The 17659-nt window shown below is 50.8% G+C and overlaps 2 protein-coding genes and 1 long non-coding RNA gene across 3 annotated transcripts in view; 2 read left to right on the plus strand and 1 right to left on the minus strand.

Annotated features, from left to right (window-relative positions):
• The first annotated feature begins 58 nt into the window (after positions 1 to 58).
• Positions 59 to 17659, plus strand: part of HOXC10 (homeobox C10) — a 40243-nt gene continuing 22642 nt past the window's right edge. Inside the window, exon 1 of the mRNA XM_079140969.1 lies at positions 59 to 247. Within this exon, the coding sequence (XP_078997095.1) occupies positions 68 to 247 (180 nt within the window). The 5' untranslated portion in view covers positions 59 to 67. The remainder of the gene's footprint in view (positions 248 to 17659) is intronic.
• LOC306661791 lies at positions 2806 to 16011 on the minus strand. The gene is made up of 3 exons (XR_013763954.1): positions 15806 to 16011; positions 11070 to 13913; positions 2806 to 3354 (listed from the first exon to the last, which is right to left on the minus strand). It is a non-coding gene; the product is annotated as an uncharacterized lncRNA (long non-coding RNA).
• On the plus strand, positions 4933 to 8864 carry HOXC12 (homeobox C12). Its single transcript, XM_079140993.1, has 2 exons — positions 4933 to 5559; positions 6293 to 8864. Exons 1-2 carry the CDS (start codon positions 4956 to 4958, stop codon positions 6529 to 6531), a joined length of 843 nt encoding a protein of 280 aa, XP_078997119.1. The 5' UTR covers positions 4933 to 4955; the 3' UTR covers positions 6532 to 8864.

Consider the following 17659-nt stretch of genomic DNA (forward strand, 5'->3'; position numbering starts at 1 on the left):
GAGGAGGTGTCGTCTCCAGTCTAGACAGGGGCGCTAATAACGCCCATAAAAGGCGGCTTCTCCAGAGATGCTCTGGCAACTCAGCTCCTGCGCGCCTGCCGCTGGCCGCTCCCTTCGCCTCTCCCGCCCCGCCCCTTGGATACCTCGGCTGGGCCAGAGGGCGGCCTTGGGGAGGGGGGATACCGAAGGTTTCTGGAAGCTGAGAACTCCTGCCCCTTATCCTTCTAGGCCTCTTCAGTTTCCAAAGGTAAGTGGACTCGTTTTCCCAGCTCAGTCAGCCTTGAGATTGTCAGCACTCACTCCCACCAGCTTCTTGGGTTGGTTGCTCCAACCTCAATCCTCCGGCATCCCCAGCCCAGAACTGGGGCCTGGGCTTAGGAAGCAGCTGGGTAACTGTGTTGAGCAGTCCCCAAGCAGATCTCAAGCCCACTCCAGAGCTGGGCCAGGCCAGTGGACATGGTCAGATTTAGCCCTTAGGGCAGAGGGGTGAGGGCACTTGGGGTAGTCATCACCATCCCCCAACCCAGCTTCCAGGTGGATGCAGATCAGGACCGGGTCTCTGGGCTGCATTACAGACGGCTGTGGGTGTGGCATTTGATGATTTTTTAAAAACTTGGTCCCTACACCTTCTCTGACACTCAGTAATTCACTAGGCGGAGGAGATCCTCTGCTGGTGGAGGGGGAAAATGTCAGAGCTGCGATTCTATTTAACTGTTAGCGCTCCACTGGAAGGACAGAAAAATGGGGGAAGATGGCTCCCTTAGAAATGCTCAAATTGGAGGGGGGTGTGAAGAGATGGTCTCCCAGATGTCCCTTCCCCCCTCCCCACTCTCCCATTTTCTAAGTGGCAACCCCACTGGGGTCTTTTGGTGTGAGGGAGCCCAGAGGAGCCAGGATTGGAGGAGCCTGAACCTGAAAGCCTGTCTGGGCTCTTTTCATCCACCGTTTATCCAAGCCCTTCTCCTCCAGGCTGCAGATCCCTAGAAAGCAGCACTGGAGAAAGGATCTTCCAGTTTGATCTTAGGTCCTGGGCACTCACAGGGAGGGCTAGGAGCCAGGTGGGCTCCAACACTAGAGGAGCCAGTGAAATGAGGAAAGAAGAGATTAAATCCCCTATGCCTACCCACCACACACCCCTGTCTGATCTTGACAAAGATCAGGTCCCAAACCTGAGCCATACCAAACTGGAGAGACAGAGAGGACTGAAAAGGAGTTGGGCGGGGTTCAGGCCCTCCCCAACCACCTCTCTTCTTCTTCCCTCCCCTACCCCACAAATCTCCTGCTTACACCCCTTCAGGAGTCCAGGCCCTGACTCATTTGCATACGTGGCAGAACTGCTTTCTGCAAACTAGACAGTGACCTTGAACTGGGCCTCTCCAGCCTCTCCACCCACCAGGGAGAAGGCAGCACTCTGCTGAATATTTCCCGACCTCGGTTGGCAGGAGAGCCTGAGCGAAGCCTCCTCTTCAAATTGATTCCGGAGGCATAAGCGACCTACAGCCGCTTTGCCCAAGCTGCCAGAGATGGTTTAAATTTTATCATTAACTCCTGTCCCGGATCTTTGCCACAGTAGAGGCCATAAGGATGCTGGAGGGATAGAAAAACAGACAAAGTATAGAGAGATGGAGGGGCATCCAGCTGGTGGATGCGCTGAAAGATGCGGGCTGCCTAGGGTCTTCAAGGAAAACCTTGGACTGTATCCGTGACTTCAGCTTTAATTAACCCCAGAGTTAATGAGCGGGGCATGGTTGAGCCTGGCCAGCTGCAGCGACAGCCAGTGGCCTAGGGACCAGCAGGCAAGCCACCCCGTCTAGCCTTGTGATTTGATGAATGTGCAGGAGAGTTGGGACGAACCAATTGCTCCGCTGTTGACCAACCATAGTTTTGCGTGTGAGTAGTGGAGTGCTGGCCGATTAAACCCAGCTAAACGCAGCTGCCCGAACGCCTTGGGCTGCGAGTCCCTCCTAAACGCCTCACCTAGCCTCAGCATGCTCCCAGTGACCAGGTTTTATCGAGGCTGGACTTAAATTTGAAGCTTCACAACCCAGCCTCCCGCCGGTCCCGGGGATCCAGTTTGGGAGCCGCGTTTTTGTCTGAGTCCGGTTAAGGAAGGGGCGTCTAAGTCGCGTCGGTGGAGGGATTACTTAGAGGCAAACAGAGCCACTATGATGCACGGAAAGACTGGACACTTAGATTGCTTGAGTCCTCTGCAGGGTCGTGAAAATTCCTAGGTTGGTTCACCGTGGATTTCAGGGAGCAGGACCCTGGGGATTCGAATTTTACTGATGGATCTCGGCAGCTCTCCCTGAGAGAAACCAATATCCGGTTCCTCAGAATGAAGCGTTTTGTGCGTGCGTCTTTGCCCAGTCTGAAACCTGGACAAAATAGCCTGCTTTGATGGAGCCGAAGAAGGCTGGGAGAAATGCATTTGTAGAAGGAAACCCTTACCCAATACTCATTTCCCCAGCATTGCATCTGCCGCCCTGTGGCCGCTGCTTCCAGCGTTCAGTGGTCTGGCCCAGGAGGGCAGCAAGTAGAGCTTCCAGCCTGAGATTTGCGAGCTGGGGAGGGATGAGAGAGGCTGAGACCTTTTTTCCTGGAGTCCTTTTTCTAGGAGATTAGAGTCATCTGGAAAGGGAAAAGAGAATGGGGAGAAGACTCTACCCCACAAAGGCTAGTGATTATTCGGCAAAGCCAGTTACGGCATCCTTCACACCAACAATAGCCGCTGAGCGCCGCCGAGGCCTGGAGTGCCTGGGCGGAGACTTCGCTGCCAGCGTAGTGTTCTGATTGAAATCAGCAATATGAAAGTCACACCCTGTTTATCTTTATGACCAAAATAACACCCAAATAAAAATTATAAAAATTAAAATTTCAACGGTGCTCATTAATGCATCTTGCAAAAGGGCAAATAAGATGCTGGAAATGCTGTGATATGGAATTTGCAGCTGAGGGATACTCCTTTCTGTAGCTTCGAAGCGCCTTAATGAATTAAGCACAAAAAGACCAATCTAGGCCGATTGTCCAGTTCATTTCTCTGCGCCTCTACCTCTGACTGTAGGTGGACTGTACAGAGGTATATCCCACCGTTAGACTTCGGGTCGGACAAGTGGGCCTGGCGCAGGACCGGCTCCCGGGACGGGAGGGGCCGGTCGAGCAGCCTGGCTGGCCGGGGCGGGGAAGCGGAACCCGCCAAGCTGGGCAAGAGGAGGGCGTCGAGCTACCGGCTGCGAGCTGGGTAGGGCGACGCCCGCGGGGACACATTTCTGTCCGAGTGAGCTGCTATAGTTTGGGATATGAAATCACTGAGGGAGCGGTGGAATTCGAAGAATCTGCGTTTTCCTCTGCTGGGTCCTGCAGAGGAGAGAGGGGAGGGAGAGAAAAAGAGGGAGATGAGAATCTCCACTTCGATCTCCTTTTGTAGCTTTGGATAATTCTCAGATACTTTTACATACATGGATTTCTTTTTCTCGTATTTTCGGACTCTCTCGGTCTCTGACTTTCTGTAAATTTCCGACATTTTTTTTTTAATTTGTACGTTTGCTGGATTATTTAACTAACCTTGCACTATTTAAGCCTGTGCCTTGGACAGGAGTTCGAAATAATCACATAGATATGTGAGTGTTTTCTCGACAGTGGCCCCAATAAGATAATCTGGTTTAGGGGGCTATATTTTGCTTGTCTTTTAAATCCACTTGACTGTGCTCTGTTCATCTAGTTGAGATCCAATTATGGTTTTGCTGATGTTGATTATCTCACCACCGGTCAGCTTTGGGTTCTCAGTCTTTTCTGGAAGAAGCTTCCGAGGTTTACGCCATAAATATAGTTTTAAACCCACAAGAAGATAATTCTCCAGTTTCTTTCCCTCACTCCCAGCCCACCTCAGGAGGCAACCTAAATCCGGCCTCTGTGTGCTACAGTCTGATGATCCCAGCGGCAAGTCCGCGGTTGTGGGGTGTGGGTATCTCCCTTGCAGTGTGAATCAGGCATCTCTCTGGCCGGCCAAGCCTTGGTAGGGGTGCACAGACTCCTGCTAAAAATGACTTCAGGAGATCTCCAGAAGACCCTCCGTCCCCCAAAGTCCCAGCAGAATAGTAGTCCAAAGCCCCCAGATTTTCAAGAGCAGGAAGGCAGATCCGTATGGAACTCCTTTTTTGCTTCCTCTGGCTTCCTTCTGCATCCTTCCTCTAATGGTGAGTGGAGGTGTGAGGCTGGGGTGGCTCATGGCTCTGGGGAAAAGAACCGGCATTATCAATTCTCCCCAGCCCTTCTTGGATGAGAGAACCCCAGATATCTCCAAATTCCTAAGAGCTAATGAAGATGAGCATAGCAGCAGCAGGGCTGGGAGAGATAGCTGCAGGGAAACCTGTCCTTACCCCCACTTCGCCTCTACTGTAAATAAACCCCGAGCCAAAGGGCTCATCCGTCTCCTTAAACAGCCAGTAAACTTTATATGACACAATATCTAATAGTAATTTATTGGGGAGATATTGTAAATTCCAACGGTTTTAGTTAATAAAGGAGCTAATTAAAGAGGGACAGGCTGTACTCGTCCAGCTGTTGGGGATAAGATAATACATATGGGGGGAGGCGTTTCAGGGTGCAGGGGTGTGTATGTGCCGGTATTTTTGGTGTGGCTTTTTCCCTCTTGCCCCGTGTCCAGCAATCGCTTCACTCTCTGCCCCAGGTTTTATATGATTTTTTAAAAAACCAGAATCCAGAGAATAGACCTGCCCCCACCCTTCGTCCCTCACACCCCCCACCTCTGCTAGCGATTGGGGAAGGGGGAAGTTGGAGTTGGTACCGGGTGGTGGGGGGGAATTGGTTGTCCCCACCCCTCCCCCTGGCGGCGGCGCCCACGTGAGCAGGGCGGCCAATGGGTGGCTGGTGCAGGTTTAACTATGTTTAATGTCAGATAGCAATAAAGTAGAAGCTGCCGGTCGGGCCCCGCGGAAATGGGCGAGCATAATCTCTTGAATCCTGGGTTTGTGGGGCCGCTGGTGAACATCCACACAGGAGACACCTTCTACTTCCCCAACTTCCGCGCGTCCGGGGCGCAACTCCCCGGGCTGCCTTCGCTGTCCTATCCACGCCGCGACAACGTGTGCTCGCTGCCCTGGCCGTCGGCTGAGCCGTGCAATGGCTACCCGCAGCCCTATCTCGGCAGCCCAGTGTCGCTCAACCCGCCCTTCGGCCGCACGTGCGAGCTGGCTCGCGTGGAGGACAGCAAGGGTTATTACCGCGAGCCGTGCGCGGAGGGCGGCGGCGGGAGTCTGAAGCGTGAGGAGCGCGGGCGCGACCCGGGCCCCGGGCCCGGGGCAGCGCTGCTGCCGCTGGAGCCGTCGGGGCCGCCTGCACTGGGCTTCAAGTACGACTACGCGGCAGGCGGCGGCGGTGGGGACGGCAGTACCGGACCCCCACACGACCCACCCTCGTGCCAGTCGTTGGAATCCGACTCCAGTTCGTCCCTACTCAACGAGGGCAACAAGGGCGCCGGGACAGGCGACCCCGGCAGTTTGGTATCGCCGTTGAACCCCGGTGGCGGGCTCTCAGCCAGCGGTAAGGACCCCGGCCCGCTCCTGCGACATACTCAGACCTGACATACTACTAGGGTGGGCAGTGTAGGACTGAGCTAGGGCTGCCTGGGGTGACAGAATGTGTGATGAGCAAGCACTTCTTTTAAAAAGAAGTGCGGGGTGGGGGGAGACCTATAAACATGTAAATATCCCCATAAAAGAACTGGTGAGATTTCCTTTTTTGTTGGCTTGCTGCTGGAGGGGACGGAGAGCTCCGGAGAAGGAGGATCCTGACTGGGACTTCCCTAGGCCTGGGGGTAAGGAGGTGGGAAGGGAGATCCTGGCTATCCCTTTGCCTTTCCACAGACCCCCATTATCTACAAATTTTTAAAGAAACATCAGTGTACACAGGCTCTTCACCACTTGTCCATGTTTGTTCTAATAGATGAGGTCCAGTGATGAAGAATGTGGGAGAACCAGGCCAGAAAATAGGAAAGAAGACATAGGAGAGGTTTGGGGAGAAGTGAGGGAGTGGGAACATAGAACAGAGATAGGGTTGAGGAGTCAAGGGCAAGGAATGAGAGTGGGGAAAAAAGAGCAATGAGTCGGGGGGAATTGCTGGGGATGGAGGCTAATGGGATGCCTAGCTAGAAGGGAAAGGAAGAGTCTAGGGTCTTATGTGGGGCCAGGGTGAAAGGATCTGGGGAAGGGTCTGAGGGCACTGGGCTGGTCACCCCTTGATCCTCTGGCCAACCCTGCGGTTCATCTCCACCCAGGCGCGCCCTGGTACCCGATCCACAGTCGCTCACGGAAGAAGCGCAAGCCCTATTCGAAGTTGCAGCTGGCTGAGCTGGAGGGCGAGTTTCTGGTCAACGAGTTCATCACACGCCAGCGCCGGAGGGAACTCTCGGACCGCTTGAATCTTAGTGACCAGCAGGTCAAGATCTGGTTTCAAAACCGGAGAATGAAAAAGAAAAGACTTTTGTTGAGGGAGCAAGCTCTCTCCTTCTTTTAGGGGTCAGGATACCGGCACCAGCCCCAGACTGAGCCTGTACTGGCAGAGAGTAAGAGAGGGCGCTGCCTGGGACGCAGTTCCCGCTTAGATCACCAGGCTTCTCTGGCAGGCCCTCCCTGGACATCCTCTTGTCTGTTTTGTTCGTGGTTCCCTCCCACAACCCCCATCCAGCAGGCCCTGCCAGGTCCCAGAGAGAAGGGAGTAAATCCAGTCAGAGAGAGTGGAAGCTCACAGCTGCCATTGGGTGGCAAAAGCAGGGGCACTGCATAGAGTTGGTTTATTTGAGGCAGGAGTGAGTTGCTGCAGCTAGGCTCAGGATCTGAAGAAACAGTGCCAGATGCCCCTTCCTCCACTTCCATTCTGTGGTCTTTAGTCTCTACCTGGAGGAGCAGATGAGGGTGGGGACAGTAGAATCAAGGTGCCCAAACTCATAGTTGGTGGGGATAGAACAGGTTGGGAGGAGGGAGCAAAAGTGGAGGATCATTAAAGGGGGTCAGGGTACCTCTGGCAGGGTTGAAGGGAGGGGGGAAAACCAAGGAGGAAGTGTGGTTTGGAAGAAGAAAATGATCAGCAAGGCCCAAAGTGAATCAGGTCTGGATTCTCCAGGCCTGGATACCTTATGGGCAGAAGTGCCAGGGTTTGGCAGACTGGCAAGGCGACCATCAGCCTTATGTCCCCTCTAGGACGAATTTCCCAGAAAGGTTTCCTGGTCCCCAGCCCTCTCAGAAGTCCCCAGCCCGCCCTGGGGAACACTGGCTCACAGGTGTGCTGCTCTCCTCTTCCTGGGGCCTATGGGGCTGAGGATGGAAAGCCGCAAACGGAGAATTGAGAGCCAAGCGGACACAGCCACAGGTTCAGTAGCTACCCCAGGGACCCCCACCTGGTCCTACAGGAAGTTCAAGAAGCTGCGGAAGGGACTGTGGAGCACCGCATTGATTGGCGGGGAGAGTTTCTGGCATCCACGGCAGCGGCGGCTGATTCTCCCTTCCCCGCTGGCGTTCACGGTCATGGCCGAAAAGGCTGGACCAGTGTAATTTACGAGGCGGGAAGAGAATCAGCCCGTAAAGGGGCTACCGTCCTCGGAGGCCCAGCTCAGCCCCTGTTTCCCAGGCTAGCGACAATGAAGGAGGGGGGCGCTATAGTTCCCCACCCAACGCCTTTCTCTCCGATACCCGCTCCCCCCCCCACAATCGCCCTTTGTCTCTGGGCTGCCTCGCCTCAGGCCAGTGAACCGCTGGAGTACAAGGACCACAGCAGAGGGAGGGGCACATCCCTAGAACCGGTTGGAGGCCAAAGAGTGGCTTCTCCAAGTGGAAAAGCCTTCTATCCATAAATGCCTTCAGGCTCCAGACCCAGTGGGGTAGATCATGGGCTAGCTCTCCAAAGAGGAGCAGTTGAGAGAAAGTCCAATATCCTTCTATCACTCAGTTTTTAGTCTCTTCCCCATAGTCTGCTAACCTCTCATCTGCTGTCCTACCCCTATGGAAGCAAAAGAGATGAGAAGCAAAGACTGACTGGAATGAAGTACTGCCTGAACAGTATGAAACTGGTCTGCTGGCTTGGAGTGTTTCCTGCCTGGGCAAAGTCTCCCCATCCTCCAAGGGCAAAATCACGGATCACCAGACTTCCCCAACAACACACAGCTTCAAGTCCCTGTATGGGTTTGCATAGAGACACAGGCAAACACTGTTCACACAATTGAATCCAGCAAACCACTGGGCCCACCACAAGCCCCTTACTACACTTGGCAGGCAGCCCCCCTAGTGCTCACAGGGCCCTATAGAGAGGAGATACAATCACAGGCCTTTATTCCCCACTGGGCATCTGACACCTGACACACTTTCCACCAACCGGTACTTATTCCACCGAGGTACTCCTTCCTAGAGAGCACCTCTTTCCAGCTGTCCACACAATCTTCTGTGGGCTGGTCCTGGAAATGAGGCATAACAATACCCACCTGGTCAGTGCTGGATTCAAGCTCCACCATCCCGACTTGACTCTTACAACCCATCAGAGAGACCAGAACACTCCAAAAAGAGTGGGGGGGGGGGCGGGAGGACAAATATGCAATATTCTCTTTCCTTCGCTTTAAACTTGACTTCCGTGAGCTTCTCTGTCAATCTATGTCCTGTACTATGTGTCTGTTGCTAGAAACTAGTATAGTCCCCATGGATAGTCGCCCCTTCCTTACCTTCCTTCCCAGCTCTCTGTAGTATACCCTCCTATTCAAACATCTGTCTTTAGCACGTTTCTCCTTTATATAGTCCTTGTACAGAGTTGCTTTGTCATATTAATATTAATATTAATAATTAAAACATGGATGTATGACAGTATGATTTTTGAGAACAATTTTTAAAGTTGCCCCCCCAACACACACATATGTCCGGAAAGAATGGGAGCTTCAGCTTCCTAACTGTTCTCCATTTTATTTTCTCCAATTCGGGTTAATAATAAAATAATAAATGTGTAATAAATAATAAAGGAAGAGCAGTTGCAGAAGCAACAAAAACATAGTCAACCAAGAAATGTTGATGAACTGCCATTTGCAGTCCCAAGCAATTGCTGGCAAAGAAAAATTGAGGCTCCAAGGAGTCATGGGGTTAAAATAATGTGGACAGCCCAGAAGAAGCAAAAACCAGCTTCAAAAAAGAAGGTCTACACTGCAGGAACTCAAGTAATAGAAGCTGAGTTGGGACATAGGGTAATGAGAATGCCCTGGGGGTGGAATGAGGTGGGGGTTGGTGTTTCCAGAGCTTCAGCTTTAAGGTCCTAATCCTGGAACTTCACTCTGAGAGGACATTTTGTGTATTGTAAGATGACTGGACAGGAAACTAAAGACCCCTTGGAGTTGGTAAAGTAGGTTCCATCTCTTGAAACCAGCAATACCCTCTGGCCTTTGCCAAAGAGAAACCCAGATCCAGGCCAGTGACCCAGCAGGATGCAATGTGTTCATGAGCCCTCTCCACCTCCACTATCCCTTCTTGCCCTATGAAATGCCCTCCCTCTGCCTTGACCCTTGCTCCTTTTTCTCCCTCCATTGACCCTTTCTAACTCTCTGGCTCCAGCCAAAACAGTCTTTCTCAAATTCCTGTTTCAGCCTCTTTTCTTCCTCTTCTTCACAGGCCTGTGAAGAAATACCAGGGGCTTCCATTGAGCTGACCATAGAGTGGAGCCTCCTGTCCTGAAATCTGTCTATCCTTTCCCTCATTCCTGCAATAAAAGAAAGTAGCAAATTTATATCAAATCCCATTCTCCTTTTACTCCTAATTCCCATCTGCCTTGCAGAGCCTGTGGGTGCAGGCAGGAAGGAGACTCCAAGCCTTGAGGTCCAACTGAGTGCAGGAGAGGCTGGGGGTGCCAACTTCTGGCAGCCAAGAGCTAGGTGAGGGGCCAGTTACTACCAGAATAAAGAGTAAAGTTGGGGTGACCAGGCAAAAGTCTATCCACTGCTTAAGAGTGTCTATACAGGAAGGGTCAACAGTGTAGGAGTTTAGGGTTTTAAAAAAGAGGAAATTTGGGGATACCATGAATGAATAACTATCCCTTAATGTGTTTCCAAACACTCCCAATCTGAAAGAGAAAGCACCTTCTTGGGTGGCGTCTATGCAGGCCTCCAGTTTCAATAACTGAGGAAGTTGTCAGAAAAGGAAAACACTATAGTCTTCTCCTCAGGACTGAAAAGCAATTCCATGGGTCTCTCGTTAAAAGGAGGTCATGGTGGGATTCACCACCCAAATATTCAGGGTGAGGCTGAGCTTTGAATCTGAGTGAGGATTGTGTCGGTGCTGCAACTATTTGTCTAGTTTAACCTCCCAAATTATAACGTACTCCACTGACTTTAACACAAAGCACGCTGTGTCTCAAACTGGGTCTTAAGGAGCAAGAAAATAGAAGTATCTGAATGGTTTAGGAAGAAAATCATTCTTCTGTTGTGTGTATGCAAGCTTATATCGTCCAAATGAGTTCTGTATTTGGACCTGATTATCTACAAAGTCGTTCTGCTCCACTCTGATCTGCACAGCCAAAGCTGGGTATTTAAAGCCACTATTGAGCGAGCGGGCAGGAGATGGACCCGGCTGTCCGGGTTCTGTGGATGCTAATGCAACCGGAAACCCAGCGCGATCGATGGCTCAGACCCAGAGCCGAGCAGGGACCGCCGGCCCAGATCCGCAAACAAAACAAACCCTTGGGACCTTGAGTTCCGGCCAGCCCGGAGTCCCCCCCCGCCCCCACCCTCCCTCGCTTTATATCCAAGAAAGCGGGACCGGTTTTTAGGCTCCAGGCCACACGGGAAACGCACCTTGGAGCCGCCAAACCCCTCTGCGCAATGGGCATTTGGACGTGCGGAAGGTTTTGGTATAATCCAGCACAAAGTAAACAGAAGGTCCGGTATCCCACAGCCCACATGCCTGGTCTTAGGCCTGAGCGGCCGCATTTCTAAATCTGCCGCCATAGAGACAGAGTTGCCGATTTTCCGCGGATAGGCCCGAGGTCCGTGCCCGCAGCCGCAAGACTCCCCAGCCTCTCCCACCGCTCACCGCTGCAGGCCCGCGCCGTGCTCGCGGTTGTTGCTCTAGGGGAGGCCCCGAGACAAAGGCGGGTCGGCCGCTGCCGGATAACTCCGGCGCCTGGTCCGCTCCCCAACTCACGCCTGGAGCCCTCAGCGCCCTGGCCCAGTGGAGAGGGCTCTGAGACCCGGGTCGGTCCGGATCCCGCTGACCGGTCCACTTCAGGGGCCCAGGAAGAGGAAACCCAGCGCGCCCAAAGCCCCTGCTGATCCGAGTAGCTCGCCGCCCAACAGCGCCGGAGGCTCTGGTTGCTTTCCGAGGGCAGCCGGGCCCCGCGAAGGACGGGATGACCCCTGCTGGCCGGAGCAGTGGAGACTGTCTCTCCTGGACCGGGTCCCACCCAGTTCCTCTTTCCTGAGCACCCTGGGCCTGAGGGACACCCCATGAGTGTGTGGGAAGCCTTGAAGAGCAGATGAAGTCTGAGGTTCTGTCCGAGCTGCAGGAACTAGACATTTCTCCCAAATGCCTTCCCTCTGCCAGCACGCGGTGTCCTCACGGTGGCAGCCAGTCCTCCAGCGGGGCTTCTTATCTCTGGCGGTTTTGCCCGGGAGGCTCCTGTGCTACCCGCTGAATCCTGGCACAGAAGTCAGGAAATTAGACCTCTACAAGACGATACAGCTGGACCAGTGGGAACCAACTCAGTGCCAGGAGCCGATTTTTCATTTTCAAGCCAAAGCACTTGCTGGACACTTGGAGACAAGTCTTCACTTAATCAGTTTCTCTGACCATGAGTGGAAAACTTCCTTCGAGGACAGGTCTGTAGGGATGGAACCCACCAGCAGCCCTTGCTTGGAAAGCTTTCTGTGAAAGGCATGTAGTCCACATAGGATCATGGAAAGATATTCCTAACATATACACCTGGCCTTGCTGGGGCCAAAACCAATATATGGTAACAGTCATTTTAGATACCTATATTACTTGTATATTCTGGGCATGCACAATACGTTTTTATATAAAATATGCACAGAGGCACTTTTATCTGTCACATGGAAAAGCAATGTACAGAGAAAAGATCACATATAGCAAAGGTACTCACATGTAAAATTTATTTACATATATAAACACTACAGTGGCTGTATCGTTCGTGGGGAATGTATAGTCCTCAGTCTATTTAGCTACATGCTTATATACTCCACAGGACACACAGAATCGGTGCATGAAAATGCGCCTAGATCTTGCTATCTTTACACAAAAATTTTATGAAAAAATATTGTACATACACAAAGTGCATATTTACACACTGTAAATTATGTTGCATGTATGGCGTGTGTATACCAAATACATTGAATATGCAATCTTTGGACTTATTATAGTACATATTTCTTTGGCAGCCTTAAAAATAAGAACAGGAAGAATTTCAGGCATTGATAAAGACAGTCTCCATCTGCTCAACTTTTATTTTTTTCTTTTCTGTGGTTCTGTTATCCCCATCTCCTAAAATCCCTTTCTGTGTCTACAAGCATTATTATGTAAGTGGTCTCCAATATCTATTACTATGTCGTATCTCTTGTCTGAAGCTGGGTATTTAGAACAGGATAAGTCCTGTCTTCAGCAGGACCTACTGCATAATCACTCCTATATAGAATTATAAAATTTTTACTCCATGTGTCCCAAGATGCTTTCTAGACCTAATGTAAGTATATTATAGACATACTCTGTTCTGCCAGGTAGGAAAAGGGAGGCCACATTGGTCTAGTGTGGTGTTTAACAGACAGGTTGATTCCTAGGTGTGCACTGAGCACAAGGGGGCTCCTGAAGGCTAACATTTGTTTAATTTTTAAATTTTATTTTAAATCTTGAGTCTAGAGAGCAACATGAAACAAAGGCTGGACCTGGGCTTCTGTGTTAGTCTCAAATCTGGGAGCAGCCTCACTTCCAGCCTTCTCAGCCTCTTAGCTCGGAATCCCAGTTTTAAACTGGGCTGAGTCTACACAAGCAGCAGGGAAAAGCTATCTCATAACCCAAAATTTTCCCCCCCCCCCCAACAAAACCCATTGCCAACATTTTTGGAGAGGCAGTTTCTGGCACTGAGCTCACTGTTTTGACTCCCTAAAAATTAGTCTCACTTAGGTCTCAGCAACTAAAAATTCAGGGCTCTCTGACATACCTATGGAAAAATTCTTTGAGACAGTTCACTCACACCCAGCAGAGATATTGTTTATGAGTCCACGGGTTCCGTGTAGACGCGGCGATATTTTACAGTCCGAAGGAATCAATTAATTAGCGCCTCCCAGTCCCCCCGCCGGCCGCTGCTCGGCTGAGCGGGCGCGGCTGAGATAGATGTGCGTGGCCAGCTCGCTGGTCTTGTTAACAAGCCTCATCATAAAGATGGAGATGATAAGAAGAGCAAGGAAGCTTCAGCGGCCACCGCGGGGCGGGCGGGGTGCGGCTTGGAGGCCCCCCGGTCGTGATACGCGTGTGGGGCAACGCCTGTCTGGAGCTTGAGCTGCCCTGGCGCCCACTCGGGGTTTATCCAGCCTTCTTTTCTTCTTGGGCGGTCATACTGTGAGCTAGGACCCGGATAATTCTCTCTCCTCTCTCCTTCCCTGAAATTTCCCTTTTCTTTATCGGGCCCAAAATGAGATTCAAAAAATAAAAATACATAAACCTTTGTCCGCGAGCGAGTGACTGCTTGCCTTGCCCTCTGCCACGTTTGTTCCGGGGACCTGTCGTCTTGTTCCTTTCCCAGCATTTCTCTGCATGGTTCCCTTTCATCTTGGCCTGGCGCTCTCTTCCCTCCTCTGGCTCCCTCTCGTTCTCTGGCTTCGTGGTTGCGTTTTCTACCAGGTCGGGGCTGGCTCAGGGTCCAACGGGCTTATAAAAAAAATACAAATACCCGCTGGTTATCTTGCACCAGAGCGAACACCCCCAGATAAGCCAGATCCAGTGGGGAGGGGGAACACCTTGGGTGTAATTGCTGGTTCGGGTTGTAGCACTTAATTCTGTTTATTCTCGCCGATGTGCATACTTAACAGAGAGATATTGATATTAAAGGGCAAGGGGGAATTAATTTTACTTTTATAGTCATCTATTAAGAGCAGAAGATGATCTGAGTCTCCTTTAAAGGGACCAAAAAGGGGGGGGAGAAGGAGGGGGAAGGGAGAAAAATGACTGAAGGGGAACAAAGATCTTTGCCTGAAGAAACAATGTAACACTAGACAGAACTATAAAGTCGGGGAATGTAAGAACCCAGGACTCTCAGCTCCCCCCATTTGAAATCCTGTCCTCTGCACTTCCTGCTGAAATCCTGGACCCTGAGTACACAGTGGTATTCAAGGAAGAATTCATGCAATTATCCGGATAATTGTAGGGGGAGAAAGAGAAAGCATTTCCCTTTTATTGTTTGACCCTCTCTGGTGTCTGTGCTGAGGAGGAGAAGGAGGAGGGGCCAGGGGGTGTTTGAGATATAGAGGAAAAGGAGGTGGTGGGGTCTCTCAATATTACCCTAAGTTCTACTAAATGACTACTCCTAAATCAGGAAGGGTCTAGGCAGTTTACAGATTTTGGAAACATACTTAAGTAAGTAAGAGATCCAGTTTGAAGGTCTCTAATCCAGTTTCATTTTCAGTATTCACTTGGCTTCACTTTGTCAGCATAGACCTGCCTCTAGTATTGTAATCATCACAAGTAAGTGGATAATAGATAATTATAGGGGTGTCGATAATATTATTTTATAGCCACACAAGATATGATTAGAGTTAATGTCAGAGGCTCTGTTGGAGTCTGGGAGGCAGCATGAGGCAAGGTAGAGAGGCTCTCCGAGTCTTTCTCTTTCTATTATTAAATGTGTGAAAATCTTTGAAATTGTTAATACTCTAAATTTCTCCTCTGAGTGTCTTAAGGGAGATCTCTAAGATTTTAGGGGTCATAAAGCTCAGACAAGGGCAAAGAACAACTTGATACTTGAACTCTGCCCTTCTTAGTCTAGGGAGCAGTGGGCTCTGCTCTCCCCATGCTCCCACAATCAGGGACTTAGCTCTCAGTACAAGGCCACTAGTGTTGTGGAGACCTGGTAGGTGAGACCAGGGAGAGCAAGACAGGAGCTTATCACAATCAAGTTCACAGTCAACTCCAAGTGGGCACTGGGCCCAGAGCAAGCCCCCCCCTTTTCATCCAAATTTTTCTTTCTTTCCTGGAGTCTCCTCCCAAAGGACATATGGATGGAGGAAAAAGCCCAGTTGGGACTGCAAAGTTCAGTTCAAGGTAGGGATGAGGGGAGGACTGAATATATTTTTTTCAAGGTGGGTTTGTGGCTCAGGGGTAGAGCACTTGTCTACCATGCATGAGGCCTTAGGCTCAGTCCCCAGCACCACACACACTCACACACACACACACACACACACACACACACAAATTGTTTCCAGGAGTCAAGAGACCAGAAGCCTGTGGGAGACAGGGGAAGATTGCCTTAGAGGCAAAAGCAGAGAGCAAGGCCCAGAGAATTGTAGGGAACTATGAAACCAAAGGCAAAACTAAAATAAATGAGAGAAAGAAATGGGACAGCGAGAACGGGAGGAGAAAACAAAGAGAGGAAGAAATAAAAAGGAAAAGGTAGGGTTGAAAAGGAAGAAAAGGGCCGAAATTAAAAGAAAAAGAGAGGAGGGAGGCAGAGGCAAGGGTCAGCAGTTTCCCTCTGCCTGGTTGCTTTCAGCAGTCTGGGTGGGCGGGGGCGCCATGACAAAGTGAAGGTCAAGTTAGCATCGTACCTTATAAGGAAGGCGTCGGTCCTCCATTTCAGCCTTTCTCTTCAGAAGGACGCCGGCAGTGGCATTTCTGATCTTGTAAACACTGGACTCTATGGGACATTGAAAAAATAAAGACCCCCACTCCTTCCTTTATTGGGGGCGAGTTCTGCCCGCCGGGAAAGCTTCGGATAGGGAAGTCAACTAAAGAAGACTCCGGGAAACTTTTCTTTTTTCTCTCTGGCTACGCTCCCGCCAGCTGGGGGGCTCCCTCTCTCCCCCACCCCACCCCTCTTTCTCTCTCTCTCTCTCCCCCCACCCCTTCTCTCTCCCCTTCCTAATCTCCCATTCTTCCGCATCTTTCACCCTGTCTAACTCTGGGCTCAATCTCTCCACTCACCCTCTCCCCTACTGCAGACTTCTAAATTCGTTCTATTCCACCGTCAAGCGGAGCAGGACCTTAACAAATGGAGAGAAAATTAAACATCTTAAAGAAAAATTCATTTACCGCTCAAATGTCCGAACATTACGGTTTCCTTCAGGAAACAAAGAGATTATCTTCGGTAAGGAGAAGTGAGATAGCAGCGATGGGGAGGGCTGATGTAGTAGGAGACTTGGATTTATTTCTCAGATCCAGGGGCGAAAAGGAGGGAAATGAGAGAGAAGCGTTTTAACCAAGCAACTAGCGAAGAAAGAGGCTGCAGCTGGTGACCGCGCAAGGACCGGGTACTCCCGCTGCGATCCCATAGTGCTGAGCCTGCTCAGTCCCGGCCTTGGGTGCGGAGAAGCAAGTATATCAGATATTTGTTGGTTTCAGGGAGCTGGGCGGCAGAATGGAGGAAGGCAGGGAGACACAGAGTAAGGCGGAGTCACAGCCGGTCTGTGAGACATTCTGTGAGACAGAAAGTGAGATCCGCAGCCTTGCCGGCTGGCGGAGTACAACCCGCGGCTCAGCTGAAAGCGCTACGGGAGCCTGAACTGGGATCCTTGATCCTTTTCCTCCAAGGTATCACTGAGGTGTTGAGAGAGGGCACTATTGGTGTAGTGATATCCGCGGAGAACTCACCTCCTTTTTCCTAAACCTCACAGTTGTCTTCTCTTCTGAGCTCTGAGAGCCATTTTTAAGGTCTCGTCATTTCTTTTTAAATTGAAATTCTAATGTTAAGGATGTTCAGAAAGCAATGATAGGGAATTCTGGTTAAATCTGATGCTCTAAAAGCCCTTAATTGTTGTCACATCCACCTTTCTCAACTGGAAAACTGGCCTCTGGAATCAACTCCCTCTCACCTTGCCTACCTGGTTGGGAATACCTTAGAGACCTGAAGTGGGATGGGGTGGCAAAAGCAATGGATATGGTCACAGGGGCTCCCAGGCCTTGGGGCCTGGTAACCTCCTACCCTGTGTTCTGCCAAGAAAAATAATCTAAATTTCTCCTCTGAGTGTCTTATTTGATTATTTCTGGTAGTATTAAAGGATTCTGGCTTTCAGTGGAGCTTCTGAACTTGAGGTCTGAGTGATAAGTGTTCCACTCATAGACATTTAATCTGGTAAAAGTGCCATTTGTGTCACAGTGCTTGGACTCAAGCAGTTAGGGGGTAGCCAGGGTGGGGACTTTCATTACTCAGGAAGTCCCAGAGAAGGAATGGTGGGTCCTCTTTGTCAGAATCTAGAGTTCTGCAGAAAGTATTTTAAATGTTCAAAATGGACAGGGGAGTCCCTTTCTAATGTTCCCTCAGCTGTGAAGGGGAGTCCCAGGAAGTGAAGAGGTTTACTAGTTGGGATGCTTCCCCCTAGTGTGGGAAAGATAGAGATAGCCAGATTTCACCCTGCAAAAATACGCTCTGTGTCTGACAGAAAATTGGCAGGCACTTCAGAGAT

Source organism: Sciurus vulgaris, assembly GCF_902686455.1.
Source record: "Sciurus vulgaris genome assembly, chromosome: 5".
NCBI classification, from domain to species: Eukaryota; Metazoa; Chordata; class Mammalia; order Rodentia; family Sciuridae; genus Sciurus; species Sciurus vulgaris.

Excerpts from the sequence above, each read along its gene's own strand:
- HOXC12 (XM_079140993.1), top strand. The coding sequence starts at position 4,956 with ATGGGCGAGCATAATCTCTTGAATCCTGGGTTTGTGGGGCCGCTGGTG. Across the intron at positions 5,560-6,292 it reads TGGCGGGCTCTCAGCCAGCG|GCGCGCCCTGGTACCCGATC; the intron begins GTAAGGACCCCG and ends ATCTCCACCCAG.